The sequence below is a fragment of the Hypanus sabinus genome, chromosome 3, assembly GCF_030144855.1.
Source record: "Hypanus sabinus isolate sHypSab1 chromosome 3, sHypSab1.hap1, whole genome shotgun sequence".
In the NCBI taxonomy this organism is placed as follows: Eukaryota; Metazoa; Chordata; class Chondrichthyes; order Myliobatiformes; family Dasyatidae; genus Hypanus; species Hypanus sabinus.
In genome coordinates this window covers 173999529-174019184 of record NC_082708.1, presented here as the reverse complement: position 1 = coordinate 174019184, position 19656 = coordinate 173999529, and the positions used below count along the sequence as shown (strand labels likewise).

The window sequence follows — 19656 nt, the reverse complement described above, 5'->3', positions numbered from 1 at the left end:
GGCATGTATAACTAGCAATGTATATTCATTACAAAAGCATGTCTTTATTGAATCATTGGATGGCTACAAATTGGTTAGGGATCGTAGAATGGAGACCAATTGACCTATCGAGACTGTGCTGACTCTCTAGAACAGTCTCGCCTTTCCACCCTATAGCCCTAATTCTGATATCTTGTCAATCTGTTTTTAACCACTTATTATGATCCAATTTCTTGATGAAAACAACAATTGAACCCACCTCCACCATATCTGCAAGCAGTAGATTGCAGATTCCAACTAGTTTAAAAGAAAGGTCTCCCTTATATTAATGTATGATACCTTCATTATAATGTTCATTTAAATTGCTTTCTATGTGACTGGGATTTTGTGATACAAGTGAAAATGCAGAATTATTGTGGTATAAATTTCCCATTCATCTATTTTTAAACATTTAATATTCCTTTCTTAAAAGCAACAAATATGGAAAGGTGGGCTAACATTTAATTTTGGAAAGCACAGATTTTATGAGTAACCATATTTAAATTAAGACAAACTCCCATGGCTACTTCTGAAAACAGCAACCACATCCAGCTAAAAGCCAATCTCAATATTGTTATTGTGAACTTCAATTCCATCCAAGCTGTTCTCTCGCGCAACAGAGAAGAATGATCTGTCCATTTACTTGATCCATCTTGTGGGTATTTCGATTATCCGACTACTCCAGCCATTGTAGTGTGAAAGGCCATACAGTATATTCCTGTGATTTTTGATCCTGAGCTTCTTGAGACATCTGTAGTTTTAACTATATAAACTATCTTTGTTTGTGCGACGGCAACATTGTTATTTTTCTGGCAGCCATGTGAGTAAATGAACAATTTTCTGTGTGCTCAAATGAAAAAAGAAGTGAAATTAAGTAAAGAATCACTCCTGCAGTTACTCTGCACTTGTGACCCTGAACTTCTGATAACCTGCTATTTAATTCACCATCCACTCCCAGTCTGATCTCTTTGTCTGTAGCCTCCTGCATTGTTACAGTAAGGCCCAGTATAAGCTTCAAGGAACAACAATTTTCCTTTGGGCACAATATTGAATTCGCCAGCTTCAGAAAGTTTGCTCTTCCCTTCTGTTTGTACCTCCATGGCATCCAGAACTGAATCTAGTGGAAAGCAGGTAGATACTTAAATTTAGGATCAATCCTCAATTGGTCGTGTTAATGTGAGGAGCCTAGCTTTGTAACTGCCTAAGTTGTAAATTTTGCTTCTGGGAATAGAATCAGCCCCTCCCCCACCCCCATCAATATGTGCCAGTCAGTGGGTTAGACGTAGAAATGGGATGTTTCTGTAAAATTAAGTACCATCCTCAGCAGGCCAGGCAGCATGTAGGAAAAGAGCGCAGTGCGTTTTGGGCTGGAACCCTTTGGAAGGACCAGACAAAAAAAAGCTGAGGAGTAGATTTAAAAGGTGGAGGGAGGGGAGAGAGTAACACAAGGTGATAGGTGAAACCTAGAGGGGAGGGATGAAGTAGGGAGCTGGGAAGTTGATCTGTGAAAGAGACAGAAAGCCATGGGAAAAAGAAAAGGGGGGAGGAGCACCAGAGGGAGGTGATGGTTGGGCAAGGAAATAAAATAAGCGAGGGAAAAGGGGATGGGAAATGGTGAAGGGACGGGGGTGATTGAGGGGCATTACTGGAAGTTTGAGAAATTAATGTTCATGCATCAGGTTGGAGGCTAACCAAATGGAATATAAGGTATTGTTCCTCTAACCTAAGTGTGGCCTCATCACAAAAGTGGAGGAGGCCATGGATATACATATCAGAATGGGAATGGGAAGTGGAATTAAAATTGACAGCCACTGGGAGATCTCGCTTTTTCTAGTGGATGGAGCGTGGGTGCTCAGTGAAGCGGTCTCCCAATTTGCGTTGGCTCTCACTGACATACAGGAGGCCAGGAGCACTGAACACAGTATATGACCCCAACAGGCTCACAGGTGAAGTGTCGCCTAACCTGGAAGGACTATTTAGGGCCCTGACTGGTAGTGAGGGAGGAGGCGTAGAGGCTGGTGAAGCACTTGTTCCACTGGCAAGTGCCAGAAGGGAGATCAGTTGGGAGGGACGAATGGAGCAGGGAGTCGTGTAGGGAGCGATTCCAGTGGAAAGCAGAAAGTTGGGGTGGGGAGGGAAGGATGAGCTTGGTGGTGGGATTCTGTTGGAGGTGGCAGAAGTTTCAGAGAATTACGTGCTGGATGCAGAGGCTGGTGGGGTGGTAGGCAAGGACACGAGAAAACCCTATCCCTAGTGGGGTGGCGGGAGGATGAGGTAAGAGCAGAAATGGAAGAGATGTAGTTGAGGACAGCTTTGATGGTAGAAGGGAAGCCCCTTTCTTTGAAAAAGGAGGACCTTTTCTTCTTTCTAGAATGAAAAGTCTCAACCTGAGAGCAGGTATGACTGAGACAGAAAAATGGAGAGATGGGATGGTGTTTTTACAAGTATCAAGGTTACTTATCATCTTGAGCTTTTCTCTCCCCTTCCCTCACCTTTTAAATCTACTCCTCAGTTTTTCCTCTAGTCCTGTCGGAGGGTTTCAGCCCAGAACATTGACTATACTCTTTTCCTAGATACTGCCTGGTCTGCTGAGTTCCTCCAGCATTTTGTGTGTGTTGCTCGGATTTCCAGCATCTGCAGATTTTCTCTTGTTTGTGTTAAGTATCATCCTTTTAGTTTTGTTTAAAGTGGATGCATTCATGTTATTTACTTCTTGAAAGCAGCTTTTAAACTTTTAGTGGCTAATTTAAAGAACTAACAATTCAGAAGGCTGAAAAAAAATTAGTCAGTTAAATTGAAAAATTTGAAAGTATGATTGCTGTACAAAACACTTGGCTTACAAATGACCATGGCAGTTGAAAGCACACCATTATTTTGCTAGTCTAGCCCAAAATAACTCGATAGCCATAGTATGAAATGTCTTCTGAAATCTCCAGACAATCTTCCGAATTTAAGGACAATTTGAAATGAGCAGTAAATACTGCCTATGCTCCGACATTACAAACATACTATGCACAGATAAAGAGAAATGTTAGTAACAGGATGGGATTCCCCTGAAAATACTGAGCAGGAAGAAGTGGTTTCTTGAGCTCCCTGTCCCAGAATTACAGCAATTTGCTTAGTTTAGTGTGTGGTGGTTATAGTCATATCATCAAATGCAATTAACACATCGTCTACATTTTCTTACCTGGTAAAGTCAGTCATTTCCATCATTATCATACACATCTGTTTGGCCAGCACAATTATGTCATTGCCGCTGTCATCCCACTTTGCCACTTCGGCATCCAACTTGTTCTTCTCCTGGTGGAAGCTCTCCACTTGCTCAGCAATCTTTGCCTTTTCCTCTTGGGGCAGCTGGGCCATGATGGCCTGTAAAGAAAGATAGATGTTCAGTACTGACAGCCTGCAAATCATGCTTCACTGGTGCAGTACAGTGCGGCTGTCTGCATTCACAATTTATCTCCACGTACTTACCTTTGTAGATCTTTGAAAGAAACATTAAATTTCTCAATTTATGATTCAGAGTTCTGTGCCTGAAAATGATAGAGGATCTGTTAATAGCAGGGATGGCAAAATTGGATTTCTGGGCTGAGAAATAGAATGGTGGTGGATCGTCTGAGAACTGATATATTCTTGGAAGTTGTGACTCAATGCTGTAAAACATTGGTTAGGATAAAGCTGGCACATTGTGTAGAGTTCTGGCCATCGTTGCATTTGGAGGTCAGAATTGCACTTGGAAAGGTGCAAAGAAGATTCACCAGGATGTCACCTAGGATTTCAGTTATGGGGAGAGACTGGAAAAGTTGAGGTAGTTTCTATTGGAGTAGAAAAGACTGAAAGAGGATCTGATAGAGGCATACAAAATTACGAGGGTCATGGATAGAGTAAATAGCAGTAAACTTTTCCCCATAACACAGGCATCTAAAAGTAGGGGGCGTAAGTTCAGGGTAGCGGGTAAGATTCAGGAAGAACATTCTCGCCTCACATGTGGATGGACCCTAGAATGCCAAGTTCAAAGTCAAAGTCAACATTGTGCTTAATATCATATACATATCCAAATACACCATTGCTCAGGTGCAATGAAAAACTCTGCCACTGTGGGAGAAGAGAAGGGAATTTGGTGGGATGAAATATGCAGGTAAACATTTGAGTCATCAAGGCACAGAAGGTTATGGATCAAAAGCAGGTAAATGAGATTAGTACAGGTAGGTGTGGTGGGTGAAATGCCATGCTGCTGTGCTCCATAAATCTCTGATTCTATACCAAGAGAAAGCAGGAGGTCACAGAAGGGCTATTTCTGCATACACACTGTATTGTTAATATGAAAGGGCACTAGACTCAAAACCTCACTCAACACCACAGGAGCACTGTTAATGACTGAAAAAGAAATTTCATGGATAAAATATTTAAGATCCACATATATGTATGCTCTCTAAATGCCCTGCTGATTATCCCTCTCCCTAGTGAGGCCCTGGTGAGACCACACCTGGACTATTTTGGTCTCCAAATTTGAGGAAGGACATTCTTGCTATTGAGGGAGTGCAGCGTAGGTTCACAAGGTTGATTTCCGTGATGGCGGGACTATCATATGTTGAAAGATTGGAGTGACTGGGCTTGTATACACTGGAATTTAGAAGGATGAGAGCGGATCTGATTGAAACATATAAAATTATTAAGGGATTGGACATGCTAGAGGCAGGAAACGTGTTCCCAATGTTGGGGGAGTCCAGAACCAGAGGACATAGTTTAAGAGTAAGGGGTAGGCCATTTAGAACAGAGTTGAGGAAAAACTTTTTCACCCAGAGAGTTGTGGATCTATGGAATGCTCTGCCTCAGAAGGCCATTTCTCTGGAAGCTTTCAAGAAAGAGTTAGATAGAGCTCTTAAAGATAGCAGAGTCAAGGGATATGGGGAGAAGGCAGGAACAGGGTACTGATTGTGGATGATCAGCCATGATCACAGTGAATGGTGGTGCTGGCTCAAAGGGCTGAATGGCCTACTCCTGCACCTATTGTCTATTGTCCCTAACTCATCCTGCACTGGTCACTTTGCACATTTTATTGCTGCTACTTCACATACTGCTTGTTTTTGTTATAATAATTAAGGTAACATTATACTGTTCACATGAACATACACTTCACACTTTACGTCAACCTGTCAATCTTCAGGCTGTGCCACTTAGGGACTTGTGCTAATATTATCTTGTGATTGTATGTGCTGGATCGTAACTATATGTGCTGTGTATGACTCCACCTACCGTGTTTTGCACATTGGCTGCCAAAGAATAATGTTTCATTCAGCCGTATATATGTGTATGGTTAAATGACAATAAACATGAGCTTGAACATATTTGCTTTGAAATTATTTTGAGCTAATACTCACATCATGCAATCTGGAGAACACTAAAATGATGAAAGAATTTATTAAGGATTTTTGAATGTGCTCCTAACTGCAGTTTCCACCAGCCTCCCATGCACAAGTCCCTTGAAAATTGTAAAGAGATGCATTGTAGCGGTAAGGCACAACTGTCAACACTGATGCCTTACAGCTGCAGTGAACCAGCATTGATTCTGACATTTCTCTATAAAAGTTTGCAGGTTCTCCCCCTGACAACAAGATGTGCTCTGGTTTCCTCCCACATCCCAATGATGTGCTACTAATTGCATTCAGTGAAGGTAAGTGACAAAAGAATCACAAGAAAAAGAAAGTTGTCAGGCATGTGAGAGAGTAAAGCTGCAGGATGTCAGGGGAGAAGGTGAAGGGGAATCTGACTGACGTGATTGCTTTCTTTGGAATTGGCATGGAATCAATGTTCTTCTACTGTATGTTGTAACAATTGTGTAAGGGTGTAATTTGGCCTATCACCACATCCAGCTGAGACCTCTCTGATGTCCTTGTCTACTGGCATTTCAGCCTCATCCCAAGCTAACAATGGTAAATGAATGGATCAACCAGCTTGCCGATTTCAATTCTTTAGTGGTAACCTCTTCCTTAATTACCAGTCTGAAACATTCCAGATCAGGCGTTCTCGCTGGCTATTGTACCTAAATGGCTCTAATGACACAAGTCCTTGAATGTGACTGACATGCAAAATTCCTCATTAACCTCAAACATAGGAGCAGAATTCAGTCACTTGACCTATCAAGTCTGTTTCACCATTCCATCAACGCTGATTTATTATCTCTCTTAACCCCATTCTCCTATCTTCTCCCCACAACTGTTGACATCCTTACTAATCAAAAACCTATCAACCTCCAGTTTAAATATACCCGGAGACTTGGTCTCCACAGTTAATGAATTTCTGTCTGGCTAAAGAAATTTCTCCTCTTCTCTGTGCTAAAGTGATGTCCTTGTATTCTGAGACAATGCCCTCTGATCCTAGACTTCCCCACTATTGGAAACATCCTCTCCATGTCCACTCTATGTAGGCCTTTCCGTATTTGAAATGCTTCAATGAGATCCCCTCCCATTATTCCAAAATCCAGTGTATACATGCCCAGCACCATCAGACACTGGGCATGTCTAATGTTAACCTTCATCATCCTTGTGAACCTCATTTGGACCCTCTCCAATGCCAGCACAATGCAGTCCTTGTATTTTTCTAGTCTTATCTATAAGCAAAGGACCTCTAAAAATGGTTTCCCTTCATACCATTGTTCCCCTCTTTTACCAGGAACAGGTAGTCAGTTTCAAGATACACATAGATGATTCAGTCTGACTGCCCAATTTTATTATTGTTCATCTGTCATCTAGAACAAATAAGCAATAATTTTCAGCTGACATTTGGGAAGCCTTAAAATAGTTACTTCACCTTCTAATTTATAAGTCCTATATTGTAACCATTTCACACTCTTGCCCAGTCTGTTTGCAAGACCAGAATTTTACTTCGGCCAAAGTTTCCAATTCAATATTCCCTTAATGATAAAAATTGACTTTCATCTCTGAAACATCGCATCCTTGCATCAGTTCATTTGTGTCCTTGCGATCAGACGAGAAAAAATCACTCTTGGCTGCCTTCTCATACTTCACCCTTCAAAACTTCATCTTATGCAAAACTCCTCTGCTTGTTAAGTTGCATATTATCAAATTAAATCAAATCCAAGATTTTTATATTTTTGTTTCAATCATACTGTAGTTGCATCTTGTTCAGACCCGTGTGACTTATAACTCAATTTCAGCTCAAGACTCCTCTTAAGTCTAACTTTTAAGCATCTCCCCTTGGCTTCTATCACCTTGGGTGACCTTGCTTACCGTATATGATTGACATTCATTCTTGAGCCATTAAGAATTTCAGTAGTTTGATACAATCATGTGAAAGCAAAAATGAAGTGCTGACTGAGATTGCTTAAGTGAGATTTGGGCAAAGTCTTGCCCTGAATGAAACATAGCCAAAGAAAAAGGGTCAGAACATATTGAATTACCTACTTCACATTTAATTGCATATTAAGCAGTTGGCTAGGTCAGCTTGTAAATATAGGTCAGCTAGGTCAGAAAGTAAATATCAAATGTGTCCATGAATTACTACTAAAAGTTAGTTAACAATATAACATCTTGAAATCAGAATGAACCAATTTTAGGAGTGTTAAAACATTGTTTTGTTTATTAGTAACATTGAATTGGGGCTCCTCTAAAAAAAATCATGAATTTGGTCAAATGAAGCTTGAATAGCAGTTCACTCAAAGAGAAATATTATAGGTAGGACTTTGGCTTTGTTTTAACCAAGTATCTTTAACAATGGTTTCCATTCATACTACCACTCCCAAAATCCAGAGACAAAATCTCTTCCTCTCTCTTCTATTAGAAGACATGTAGTCAGTTTCTATGTCCATACTGATGATACTTCCTATTGTGCATTTATTACAGATGTGTGTTCGCCATTCAAAACACATTCTCCATGGCAGGTATTATATAGGTTGCTGCTGTCTGAGTACCACAAGAGAGAGGGAGAAAATTCATTTCAAACAAAGGTATATGAATTTCAATGACATGTCTAAAGACAAATCCATTTTGTCCAGGTGACTGGGAGACCTGTTAGAGTTCTACCTGAACCACTTGATAGATGAATCACAAAACCCCTACAATGGAGCAGTGAAGAAAAAAAGTGCCATTTCTTCACTGGATATGTCTAGCTTGAGACACATGGCTCTCATCTACAGATACACACTCTGAGACTTATGCAAACACCTATTCTGTCCGCACTACTTAAATGCTCAAACCTTGCTACAACAATCTAACTTCAGAATCAGGTTTATTATCATTGGCATGTAACATGAAATCTGTTAACTTAGCAGCAGCAGTTCAACGCAATACCTAATCTAGCAGAGAAAAAAAAGTAAATCAATTATGGTACACGTATACTGAATAGATTAAAAAATGTGCAAAAACAGAAATACTGTATATTTTAAAAAAAAGTGAGGTAGTGTCCAAAGATTCAATGTCCATTTAGGAATCGTATGGCAGAGGGGAAGAAGCTGTTACTGAATGACTGAGTGTGTGCCCTCAGGCTTCTCTACCTCCTACCTGATAGTAATAGTGAGGAAAGTGCATGCCCTGTGTGCTGGAGGTCCTTAATAATGGAAGCTCCTTTTCTGAGACAACTCTCCCTGAAGATGTCCTGGGTACTATGTAGGCTGGTACCCAAGATGGAGCTGAATAGATTTACAACCTTCTGCAGCTTCTTTCAGTCCTGTGCAATAGCCCCTCCATACCAGACAGTGATACAGCCTATCAGAATACTCTCCATGGCACAGCTATATAAGTTTTTCAGTGTATTGTTGACATGCCAAATCTCTTCAAACTCCTAATAAAGTATAGCCGCTGCCTTGCCTTCTTTATAACTACATCGATATGTTGGGACCAGGTTAGATCCTCAGAGATCTAGACACCCAGGAACTTGAAGCTGCACATTCACTCCACTTCTGATCCCTCTATGAGGATTGGTATGTGTTCGTTCATCTTACCCTTCCTGAAGTCCACAATCAGCTCTTTTGTCTTACTGATGTTGAGTGCCAGGTTGTTGCTGCAGCACCACTCCACTAGTTGGCATATCTCACTCCTGTATGCCCTTTCATCACCACCTGAGATTCTACCAACAATGGTTATATCATCAGCAAATTTATAGATGGTATTTAACCATGCCTAGCCACACAGTCATGTGTATATAGTGAGTAGAGCAGGGGGCTAAGCACACACCCCTGAGGTGCGCCAGTGTTGATCGTCAGCAAGGAGGATATGTTATCACCAATCCACACAAATTGTGGTCTTCCAGTTAGGAAGTCAAGGATCCAATTGCAGAGAGAGGTAGAGAGGCCCAGGTTTTGCAACTTCTCAATCAGGACTGTGGGAATGATGGTATTAAATGCTGAGCTATAGCCAATGAACAGCATCCTGACATAGGTGTTTGTGTTGTCCAGGTGGTCTAAAGCCGTGTGGAGAGCCATTGAGATTGCATCTGCCATTGACCGGCATGTTGGCGTGTGGCCAAGTGGTTAAGGCTTTGGGCTAGCGATCTGAAGGTCTTTAGTTCAAGCCTCTGCCCAGGCAGCGTGTGTGTCCTTGAGCAAGGCACTTAACCACACACTGCTCCTGCATGTTTATAGCATAGTGCTGCAGTATGGACAAGAATATTGTTGCGATAGACAAATTGCAATGAGTCTAGGTCCTTGCTGAGGAAGTAGTTCAGTTGAGTCATGACCAAACTCTCAAAGAATATCATCACTGTTGATGTGAGTGCTAACGGGTGATAGTCATTAAGGCAGCCTACATTCTTCTTCTAAGGCACTAATATAATTGTTGCCTTTTTGAAGCCAGTGGGAACTTCTGCCCATAGCAGTGAGAGGTTGAAAATGTCCTTGAATACTCCCGCTAGTTGGTTGGCATAGGTTTTCAGAGCCTTTCCAGTTCATTCTCTTTAAAAACAGCCTAATTTCAGCCTCTAAGACGGAGATCATAGGGTCAACATGTGCGGCAAGGATCTTCACAGCTGTGGCTGTCTTCTCCCTTTCACAGCGGGCATAGAAGGCATTGAGTTCATCTGGTAGTGAAACATCGCTGCCATTCATGCTATTCTGTTTTGCTTCGTAAAAAGTAATGTCTTGCAGACCCTGCCAGGGCTGCCGTGCATCCAATGTTGCCTCTAACCTTGTTCAAAATTGTCTCTTCAACCTTGAAATAGCCCTCTAACTAGAAGCAGAATTAGGCCACTTGGCCCATTAGGTTTGCTCTGCCATTCTATCATGGCTGATTTATTATCCTCTCAACCCCAATCTTCTGTCTTTTCCCTATCAGCCTGCTTTAAATATACCCAATGACTTAGCCTCCATAGCTGTCTGTCGCAATCAATTCTACAGAATCACCATCAAATGCTGGAAACTAACACCTTTCAATTCTCACTGATTGGAAAACTGTGGCACTGCTACAGATCCTGTGAAGCCTCATTCAGTGAACAACTACATTGTGCATTTTTGATCAGTTAACTCAAGAGCAAATGTGATTTACTGTAACGCTATGAGGGATAGCTTCCCAATGGTAAAGTACATCTCACTGCAGCAGAGTAGACTGTTTAGAATTAATGTGACTGATACCATGGTTGCCACTTTTGTGACCATGGACCTCATATCCAAAGTAAAGTTGATTCCTATCTTGAGCATCTCCTCTGTTCATTCTGAATTTGGAATACAGATAATGGTAACCTGTGAGGTTGAGGAACAAGAACAAGATAAACTGGTGAAATGAAATATTGGTTTTATGTTAAGCACAAGAAATTCAGCAGGTGCTGGACATCTTGAGCAACACATACAGAATGCTGGAGGAACTTAGCAAGTCAGGCAAAATCTATGGAGGGGAAGAAATAGTCTACATTTTGGGGTGAGACTCATAATCAAGATTGGAGTAGGGTCAGCACAAGACGACCAGTCCTGATGAAAGTTCTCGGCCTGAAGCATCAAATGTTTATTCCCTCTATAGATATCACCTGACTTGCTGAGTTCCTCCAATATTTTATGTGTGTTCATTCTATGCTGCCTTCTCTCTGAGAGTCATTTTCTGCAGAGGACTGAAAGCTTCAGAGTAGATTAGAGAGATTCAGTCAAAAGTGATGGCTTGTGCGGAAAAGTATAACAAAGTTGTGGTCTCATCCAGTTATGACCAGAGTGAAATGTGGCACTTCTTCTATTGACTTCATTGGTACATTCTTAAAGGATCATCTGGTGTCATGACATAAAATGAAAAGCATAAAATCCAGAGATGCTGCAAATCTGAAATAAAGCTCGAAAATGCTGGAAGTGCTCAGTAGGTAAGGCAGTGTATGTGGAGAGAATAAATGTTGTTTGTTTATTCCCCTCCATAGACTCCGCCTGATTTGCAGAGTTCCTCAGACACCTTGGGTGTGTTGCTCAAAATTTCCAAAATCAGCAGAATCTTTTGTGTTTATGTGTGGAGAGAAAAACAGTGTTCATGACTCAGGTCAGTGATTTTTCATCAAGACTGGCTGTTGAAAATGACCATCAGTGAAAACTCACTCAGGAAATGTGATGCGTATATGGAGGAATTTAAGGTGGGGGAATATATGGGAGACAGGGTTTAGGGGTCAGCACAACATTGTGGGCCGAAGGGTTTGTACTGTGCTGTACTATACTACACTCTGTCATAAAGTTCTTATTGTGATCAATAGTGGCCCCCAATGCACGGAGGAATTGATAAAAGTTATTCAAGCGAGCTCTTTTGTTGTGTGGGTGCAGTTAATGACTGTACGTGTGGGAAGCTGGCAATGCTGCCAACTGCCAGTGCTTGTGTTTGACACTTTCTGACAACTTTCTGTTCTTAGAGAACACAATGAAACTGAAGTAGGTGAAATCGCTTATCTGTAAATCATTGCCTCTGATACTGCATGATCAGCAAATTGGGAAAGATGGTGGAAATATGCTGCAGCAACTTGATTGAATCTTGGTCTTAGAGTCAATGTGGCCTTGACATTCACAAGCAGACAGTCCAGGCACGAGAGCATGGCTGAAGATTATCCTGCAGAATTTCACAGATTCCAGATGTGACAGGCAGCTTGGAAAACTCGAGCAATTAGTCATCTGGGTCCTGTTGAAGGATCTTGGCCCAAATTATCAACTGTTTATTTCCCACCATAGATTCTGCCTGATGTGTTCAGTTTCTCCAACATTTTGTGCATGTTGCTTAATCATCTGACAACTTGAGGCAAGACTTCAAGCAATCTGGGAATAAGCTCTTTCCCAATCACTGATCCAATCCTGTCTCAATAAATATGACCATAATCATCGATCTGAGAAAAACTCTCAGTCATAACTGTAGCACTCTGTAGACTTTGTGAGGGTGTTTGAGTAAGTATTGAAGCTAGATCTTCTGACATCAGCAGCACACCCTTTGAAGTCACTAGAAGACGAAGCATGGCATGGAATGAAACCATTCTGTAATGATTGTTGATGATTTTTCACTTCCAGTTAATGTTGATGGATGTGGAAATAGGGTTGCCCAATTAATGACATTGATTGGTGCATGTCTGACATGAGGTAGCAGTCATAAATTTAAGCAAAAGTGTTTTGCTCAATTTTTACATGGAATTGATAATTGGATTACAATTAAAATAAGGTTAGTTTTATTTGTCACATGTACATCGGAACATACTATGAAATGCATCACCTGTTTACTTCAGGTAAAATCAAAATGGACCATTTCACACTATTTTTATTCAAGTGCGTTCTAGGCTATTTTATTGTGAAAGCTTTACAAATAAATGTAAACTTATAACTGACGAACGTCAATCAGGCTGATAATAATTTCAGTAAGCAGTATACAGTCTTAAACATGATCATAACCAATAAATTCAGATTTTTATGTAAAGTTTAAAGATCATTCTTTTGTAGAAAGTTGTGAGGTCAGTTTGAGGTACCTTTCTTGCCAATTTTAATATGGACATTAATTCAATTTTTTAAAATAGGTTAAGGTCTGCTAACGTCACAGAAAGAGAATGTCATATGAAGGTGTCAGCCTTCATCCATTAATACTGTGAACAGCCAGTCCCAGGCCATGGCGTTTTCTGCAGCAGATGTGAGAAGAGCTATAATGGGATTCACTGACATCTGAGTCTTACTTTTTCAATGTCACACTCACCCATCATTCTGGTCCTCTCTGACCTACATTGGTTCCTTGGGCTCAGGTGCCTCAAATTTGAAATTTCCATCCGTTCTCCATGGTCTTGACATCTGACTTCTGTGACCTTCTTCTGTTCTGCAAACCCTCCACCCCAACTGCTTTTGGTTTGGGTTAGCACTGCCAGGTTAATCTGCAGTCTCCAGAAACTGAAGATTAATTTCCGGGAAATTTTGGCATACACCCATTGTGAAAACTGTCATTGAATTAAAATGTACTGGGAGCGCTTTTCATTTTTTTTGACAAGTGCAGGCATTGGAGATAAAAACACTTGAGATGGACTAAAAATTCTATTAAGGCACAATTATTCAATCTAGGTGCTTGAATGCCACTTTATTAATTACAGGAGTAGATCCCAGTGTTTTCTTCTGCTGCTATAGCCCATCCACTTCAAGGTTCGACATGAATTGCATTCAGAGACACTCTTTGGCCCTCCACTGTTGTCACACATGGTTATTTGAGTTATCATCGTCTTCCTGTCAGCATGAACCAGTCTGGTCATTCTCCTCTGACCTTCCTCAAGGTGTTTTCATTCACAGAAATGCTGCTCACTGGATATTTATGTTTGTTATCTGCACCATTCTCTGTAAACTCTAGAGACTATTGTGCGCAAAAAAAATCCTAGGGTATCAGTGGTTTCTGTGTTACTCAAACCACCCATTCTGGCACCAACAATCATTCCACAGTCAAAGTTGCTTAGTTGCATTTCTTCCCCATTTTGATATTTGGGCTGAATAACAACTGAACTGCTTGACCTTGTCTGCATGCTTTTATGATTGGCTGATTTGACATTTGCATTAATGAGCAGGTGTACACTTGTACAGGTGTACCTAATAAAATGGCAACTGAGTGTATATTCTGCTAAAGCTCAGAACCATAATGTTGAATACTTCACTCCTGGGATCTCACCCTTGTCACCCCTTCTTTTTTAATCTCACCACACAATAATCCCATTTTTCCACACCTGTCCAAATTCTTCTGTCACTTTCAATTTTCCATTAATATCCTTCATAAATCTGACCACTTTCACCAAAGTTTATCTCCTTAGAGTGCAATGCATTAAGCTCCCAGTCAAATCTACCCAGTACTGTTTTCTCAAATCACTCTGCATCATCAGTAAAGTGACCAGGGTGGGTATTGTCATTACTGTATATAACAGCCACTTCACCTATTATCTGCTCAATCTGGATTTTGCAAGGACCATTTGGCTCCAGACTTCAACCCAGCCTTTATCCAAACACAAATTAAAGAGCTAAATTCAAGTGGCAAAGCAATAGAGGTTGCTCTCAGCATCAAATCGGTTGACTGTATGTGGCTTAATGAATGCTAGTAAATCTGGTCATTGGAAATCAAAGGGTAAATACCCTGGATAGAGTCAAACCTTGCCGAAGTTTGTCATATGCTTGTAATCTCAGTCAAAGAACAGCACTGAATGAACTCTTCAGAGCAGTATCCTAGGTGTAATCATTTTCATCTACTTCATTAATAAGCTTTCTTTCACCATAAGGTTCAAGATAAGGAACATTTACTATGATTGCATGTGATATTCAACTCCTTTCACAAAAAATGAAGTTTTCTATGCCTACCTATAACAAAACCTAGACACATTCAGGGAGAATTAGGCAGCACAGAAAAAGGCCTTCTGGCTCACTGTGGTTATGCTAATCACTCATGACTATATATTCTAATTCCACATCCAAACTTCCAAATCCCTCTACACCATCTGAATGCCTCTTGAATGTAATTATTGTTCCTACTTCCACCATCTCTTCCAGATCCCAGTTACTCACTGTGTGAAAAATGTACCCCTTAAACCTCTTTCCCCTTATTTTAAACCTATGCTCTCTAGGTTTAAACATGCCTACCATAGGCAAAAGATATTGATTATCTCTCCTATCAATCTCATATACTTCTATAAGCCCACACTTCAGACTCCTTTACCAGAGGGAAATCAGCCCCAGCCAATTCAATCGCTCCAAACCAGGTAACATCCTTGTACAGTAACACACAAAGCACTGGAGGAACTCAGCAGGTCAGACAGCACCTATGGAGGGAAATGAACAGTTGATGTTTCAGGTCAAGACCCTTCGCCAGGATTCAATGCTCTGAAATGTCAACTATCCATTTCCCTCCATAAATGCCACCTATCCTGTTAAGATCCTCCAACATTTTGTGTGTCGCTCCAGATTCTAACATCTGTAGTTTCTTCTATCAACATTCTTGTCTAATGTTTTACCATTTGATGGACAAGACCAGCAAGTGAAGAGAGCAACTCTCCTAACAAGTTCCTCTGAGCCACACACTTCCTGTCTTGGAACTATCTTACTAACCTTCATTGCCACTGAATCTAACTACTGGAACTCATTTGCTAACAACACTGAGTACCTTCATCAAGAAGACTCCAGCATTACAAGAAGGTAGTAACCACCTGTGACTCAGGGTCACTTAGTCTGTTCAGCAACACTCACATGCCTGAATGAATAAAGAAACACTTCTTGCTTTCAGAGCACTTTACAAATTCAGGTTGTAGTTGAATATTGTATGTACAGTGTATAATTTATACTTGCTCAGTCTCTGAGACAACATTCATCACTGCTGATTTTTACTGAATTATTCTTGCCGGGTATACTTAGCATAACAAAATGTACCAAATATTCAGATTCCTGCCGTGGAGCTGGGATTACTGCATTAAATTAAATGAGACATGCCTCTTGCTTCTGATTTCACATTTATTATCTTCTCTGTCTTCCATGAACAGTTGATTTTATGATTTTTTTTGTTGATCATACTGATAGTTTATTTTGGACCAAACTTCTCATATGCAAATATAACACAAAGGCAGGGTAAACGTTTTGAATAAGTATTCCACCAAAAAGTGAGAACCTATCATATGTATATATGTGCTGGGTATTTGATTCATTAAATGCGGTTTTAATAATAGCTATTCCTAGTCCAATTGTATTGGTCTGCTCAACACTCATTTTGATTAACATTTATCTTTTACTATTACCTATATAGTCCCCATTGCTTGTTCCATTCCCATCCTGTACAGCTGTCTATTTGTAGCAAATGATGCTGAGAATTTTCCATTGTGTCAGAATTACATTATCCAGATAGAAGATTGATCATAATAGGACACAGGAGAAGGCAGCAAGTGAACAGGTACTTCGGCTTACAATATCTGTGTTGACTATGATACCATGAACGTTATCTGTATCCCTCAATTCCCTGCATGTTAAACTTTGATTGGGCTGCTCTTGGAATATTGTAAGCAAATCTGCTTGCCCTGTTATTGTAAAGCAGTAAAAGCTTACATGGGAGTACAGAAGAAGGTTACCAGAATACAGAGCACAAACTATAAGGAGAAGTTGAACAAACTGGTTATTTTCTCTGGAGCCTCAGAGGCTGAAATGAGACCTCGTAGAAATTTAGAGGATTATGCGAGGCACAGATATGGAGGTCACTGAGTCTTTTTCCTCAGGGAGAAATGTCAGATACGAGAGGGCATGCATCTCAGGTGCGAGAGGGCAAGTTAAATGGAGAATTTTATGTAGTCTGGTGTCTGAAACAGGCTGTCAGGGTAGTGGTGGATGCAGATGCAATAGTGGCCAAGAGGCCGGAGATATGCAGGGAGTTGAGGGATATGGATTGTGTGAAAGCAGAAGATAATTTAATTTGGCATTGTGTTTGGCAGAGACATTGTGGGCCGAAAGGCCTGTTTCTATGGTATACTATTCAATTTTTGAGTTCCTGTCTAAATACTTCTTAAGCCCCAATATCATGTCTGCTTCTATCACTGCTTGTGGCAGTGTATACTAAGCACCTACCACCCTCTGTGAAATAACTTACACATGCTGAAACTTCCTCCTCTCACCTTACACCTATGACCTCCAGTGGTTGAGATTTCCACTCTGGGAAAAAACTCAGACTATTCACCCTGTCTACGCCTGTCATGGTATCTCAGTGCATGCTGTCCTGAAGGGTTTGCTGTTTTAAGATGGAATATTAAAGAAGAGACTCTACTGCCCTCAAAGGTAGACAGTTCATCAACAATGCCACTTGCATTAGCTAAGAAATGAAAATTGGCATGGTTGTTTAGAATGAGGAGGAATTTCTTTAGCCAGACAGTGATGAACGTGTGGAATTCTTTGCCACAGGTAGCTGTGGAGGTCAAGTCTGTATGTTTATTTAAGGCAGAGGTTGATAAATCCGTGATTGGTCAGGGTATGAAGGAATACATTGGGGAAGGCAGGACATTGGGGCCGAGAGGAAAATTGGATCAGTCATGATCAAGTAGTGGAGCAGACTTGATAGGCCAAATGGCCTAATTCTCCTCCTAAATCTCCTGATCTTGTTTAACTGCAGACCGAAACCTCACATTCATACCCAGAGCATAACTTAACAAGGAAGGCAACGTGCAGAAATTTTACAGACCCTGCTAACCCAGAGATGGTCCCAGCTTTGCTCAGGATTGGATAAGATATACACCACAACAGAACTCCCTCTAAATTTTCACAGCTGAGCGAACCAATCAATGCACTGAGCAGGAAATTTCTACAGGCCTGAAAATTGCGTTGCACTTTATTCTAACATTATATAATAGAAAATTCCAGCTGTGTGGTAATGAAGGCAATGTGTGCAGGAGCAGTTCAGTTACCTATGCAGTTTAGAGGGAACACTGATGCTCAGAAATAGGCCATTCAGCTCAACCATTCCATGGCAAGGTTTATATTCTATTTATGTTCGTTGTCTGTCTTTCCCTAATTAACTCTATCAGTGTTACCATCTGCTCATCTGCACTGCTCAGATATACCTATACCACTTATTTCAGCATTGCTGTGTAGCATTTTCCACATTTCAGTCACATAATGGGATGGCATGGTAGCGTAGTGATTAGCGTAATGCCTTACAGTCCCAGTGACTTTCAATTCCTGCCACTGTCTCTAAGGTGCTTGCAAACTCTCCCCGTGACCGTGTGGGTTTTCTCCAGCTGCTCCGGTTTTCACCCTCAGTCCAAAGACAGATTATTTGGTCACTGTAAATTGTCCCGTGATCAGGCTAATGTTAAAGTGGGGTTGCTTGGTGAAATAACTCGCAGGCCAGAAGGGACTATTCTGTACAGTATCACAATAAATAAACAAACAAGTACTGAGAACACAATTTTTTTCATAATTCTTGATTGGATTTCTTGGTGCCTGACCCTACAGTAAGCCTACAATTTTACTGTTACCTACAATTTGGAATATAATCTATGTATCGACTACACTGAATTTTTGATCACTTTGAGGACCTCCACTTCATCACTTCTCATTATCTATTTTAAAAGTGTCTGCTCATCATTCCCTGGTTTACCCTTGTTATCCTTCTCGCATGCTTCTCATTGCCTCCTCACCCCCTATCTATCAATGGTGGCCAAATTATGACTTAACCAAGATTCAATATGGTTTATGATAATTTCCCCACATTTCCATTCTACTCCTCTAGAAATAAAGTACTTCAGCTTGCTTTATTTATAGCCTTGCTAACCTATGATATAATTTTTAATGGCTTGTATAGCTGTATCTCTTCCTCTTTCCACCAAGAATTGTACCTTCCTATGTTTCCCATCTTCACTGACCTACACTAAAAGCTGTCTGTCCATTATTTGCTTGTACTAGATTTATTTATATTCTCTCGTATCTCATTGCAAACCTTAGTATTGGCTTTTATCCCAACTTCATGCCATCCACAAATTCAGAAATTGTGCTCTTGAATTGCAGTAAGTTGACAGAGGATGTGGTGGAGATAGGAATAGGAGCAACATTTGCAGGGCATCTCAACCAATACTTGAATGGCCAAGACAATGGGAAATGGGCTCGGTACAGGGAAGTGGGATGAGTATAGATTTCCATAAGCGTGGTGGGCAGAAGGGTCTGTTTCAGTGCTGGACAACCTGAAAAATTATTAATGTGATGTATGAACAACCGAGCACAGATCCTTGTGATACACCACTGCCCACCTTCTTCTATAGTCTAGAGCAAAGTTTTACTTTCACTCTGCTTACACAGGACCACAGGAAAATAGGAGCAGAAGCTGGCCATCAGAACCTTCAAACCCATCTTACACTTTAACATGATCACTTCTGGTTTTTGTTGGCCTCAACTCCTCATCTGTGCTATTTCTGTACACATATTTCTTGATCCATCAGATATTATAAGATGATGTGCAAGATAATGAGAGGCATTGGTCATGTGGATAGCCAGAGGCTTTTGACAAGGGGGGAAATGGCTAACACAAGGGGTCATAGCTTTAAGGTGCTTGGAAGTCGGTACAAGGGGGATGTCAGAGGTACGTTTTTTACACAAAGAGAGGTGGGTGCGTGGAATGCATTGCCAGCATCGGTGGTAAAGGTGGTCTTTTAAGAAACTCTTAGATAGGTACATGGAGCTTAGAAAAATAGATGGCTATGCAGTAGGGTAGCCCT

At 40.8% G+C, this 19656-nt stretch overlaps 1 protein-coding gene across 3 annotated transcripts in view; it reads right to left on the bottom strand.

The window, feature by feature from the left end:
* The window catches only part of ctnna2 (catenin (cadherin-associated protein), alpha 2), a 1188004-nt gene that overhangs the window by 160509 nt on the left and 1007839 nt on the right, over window positions 1–19656 (bottom strand). For 2 of the 3 annotated variants that reach the window (XM_059963425.1, XM_059963427.1), the window contains one exon: window positions 3206–3387. In XM_059963425.1, the coding sequence (XP_059819408.1) occupies window positions 3206–3387 (182 nt within the window). Of the gene's footprint in view, window positions 1–982; window positions 1136–3205; window positions 3388–19656 lie in introns of those variants that run through there. The other variant, XM_059963426.1, reaches the window with a different exon arrangement.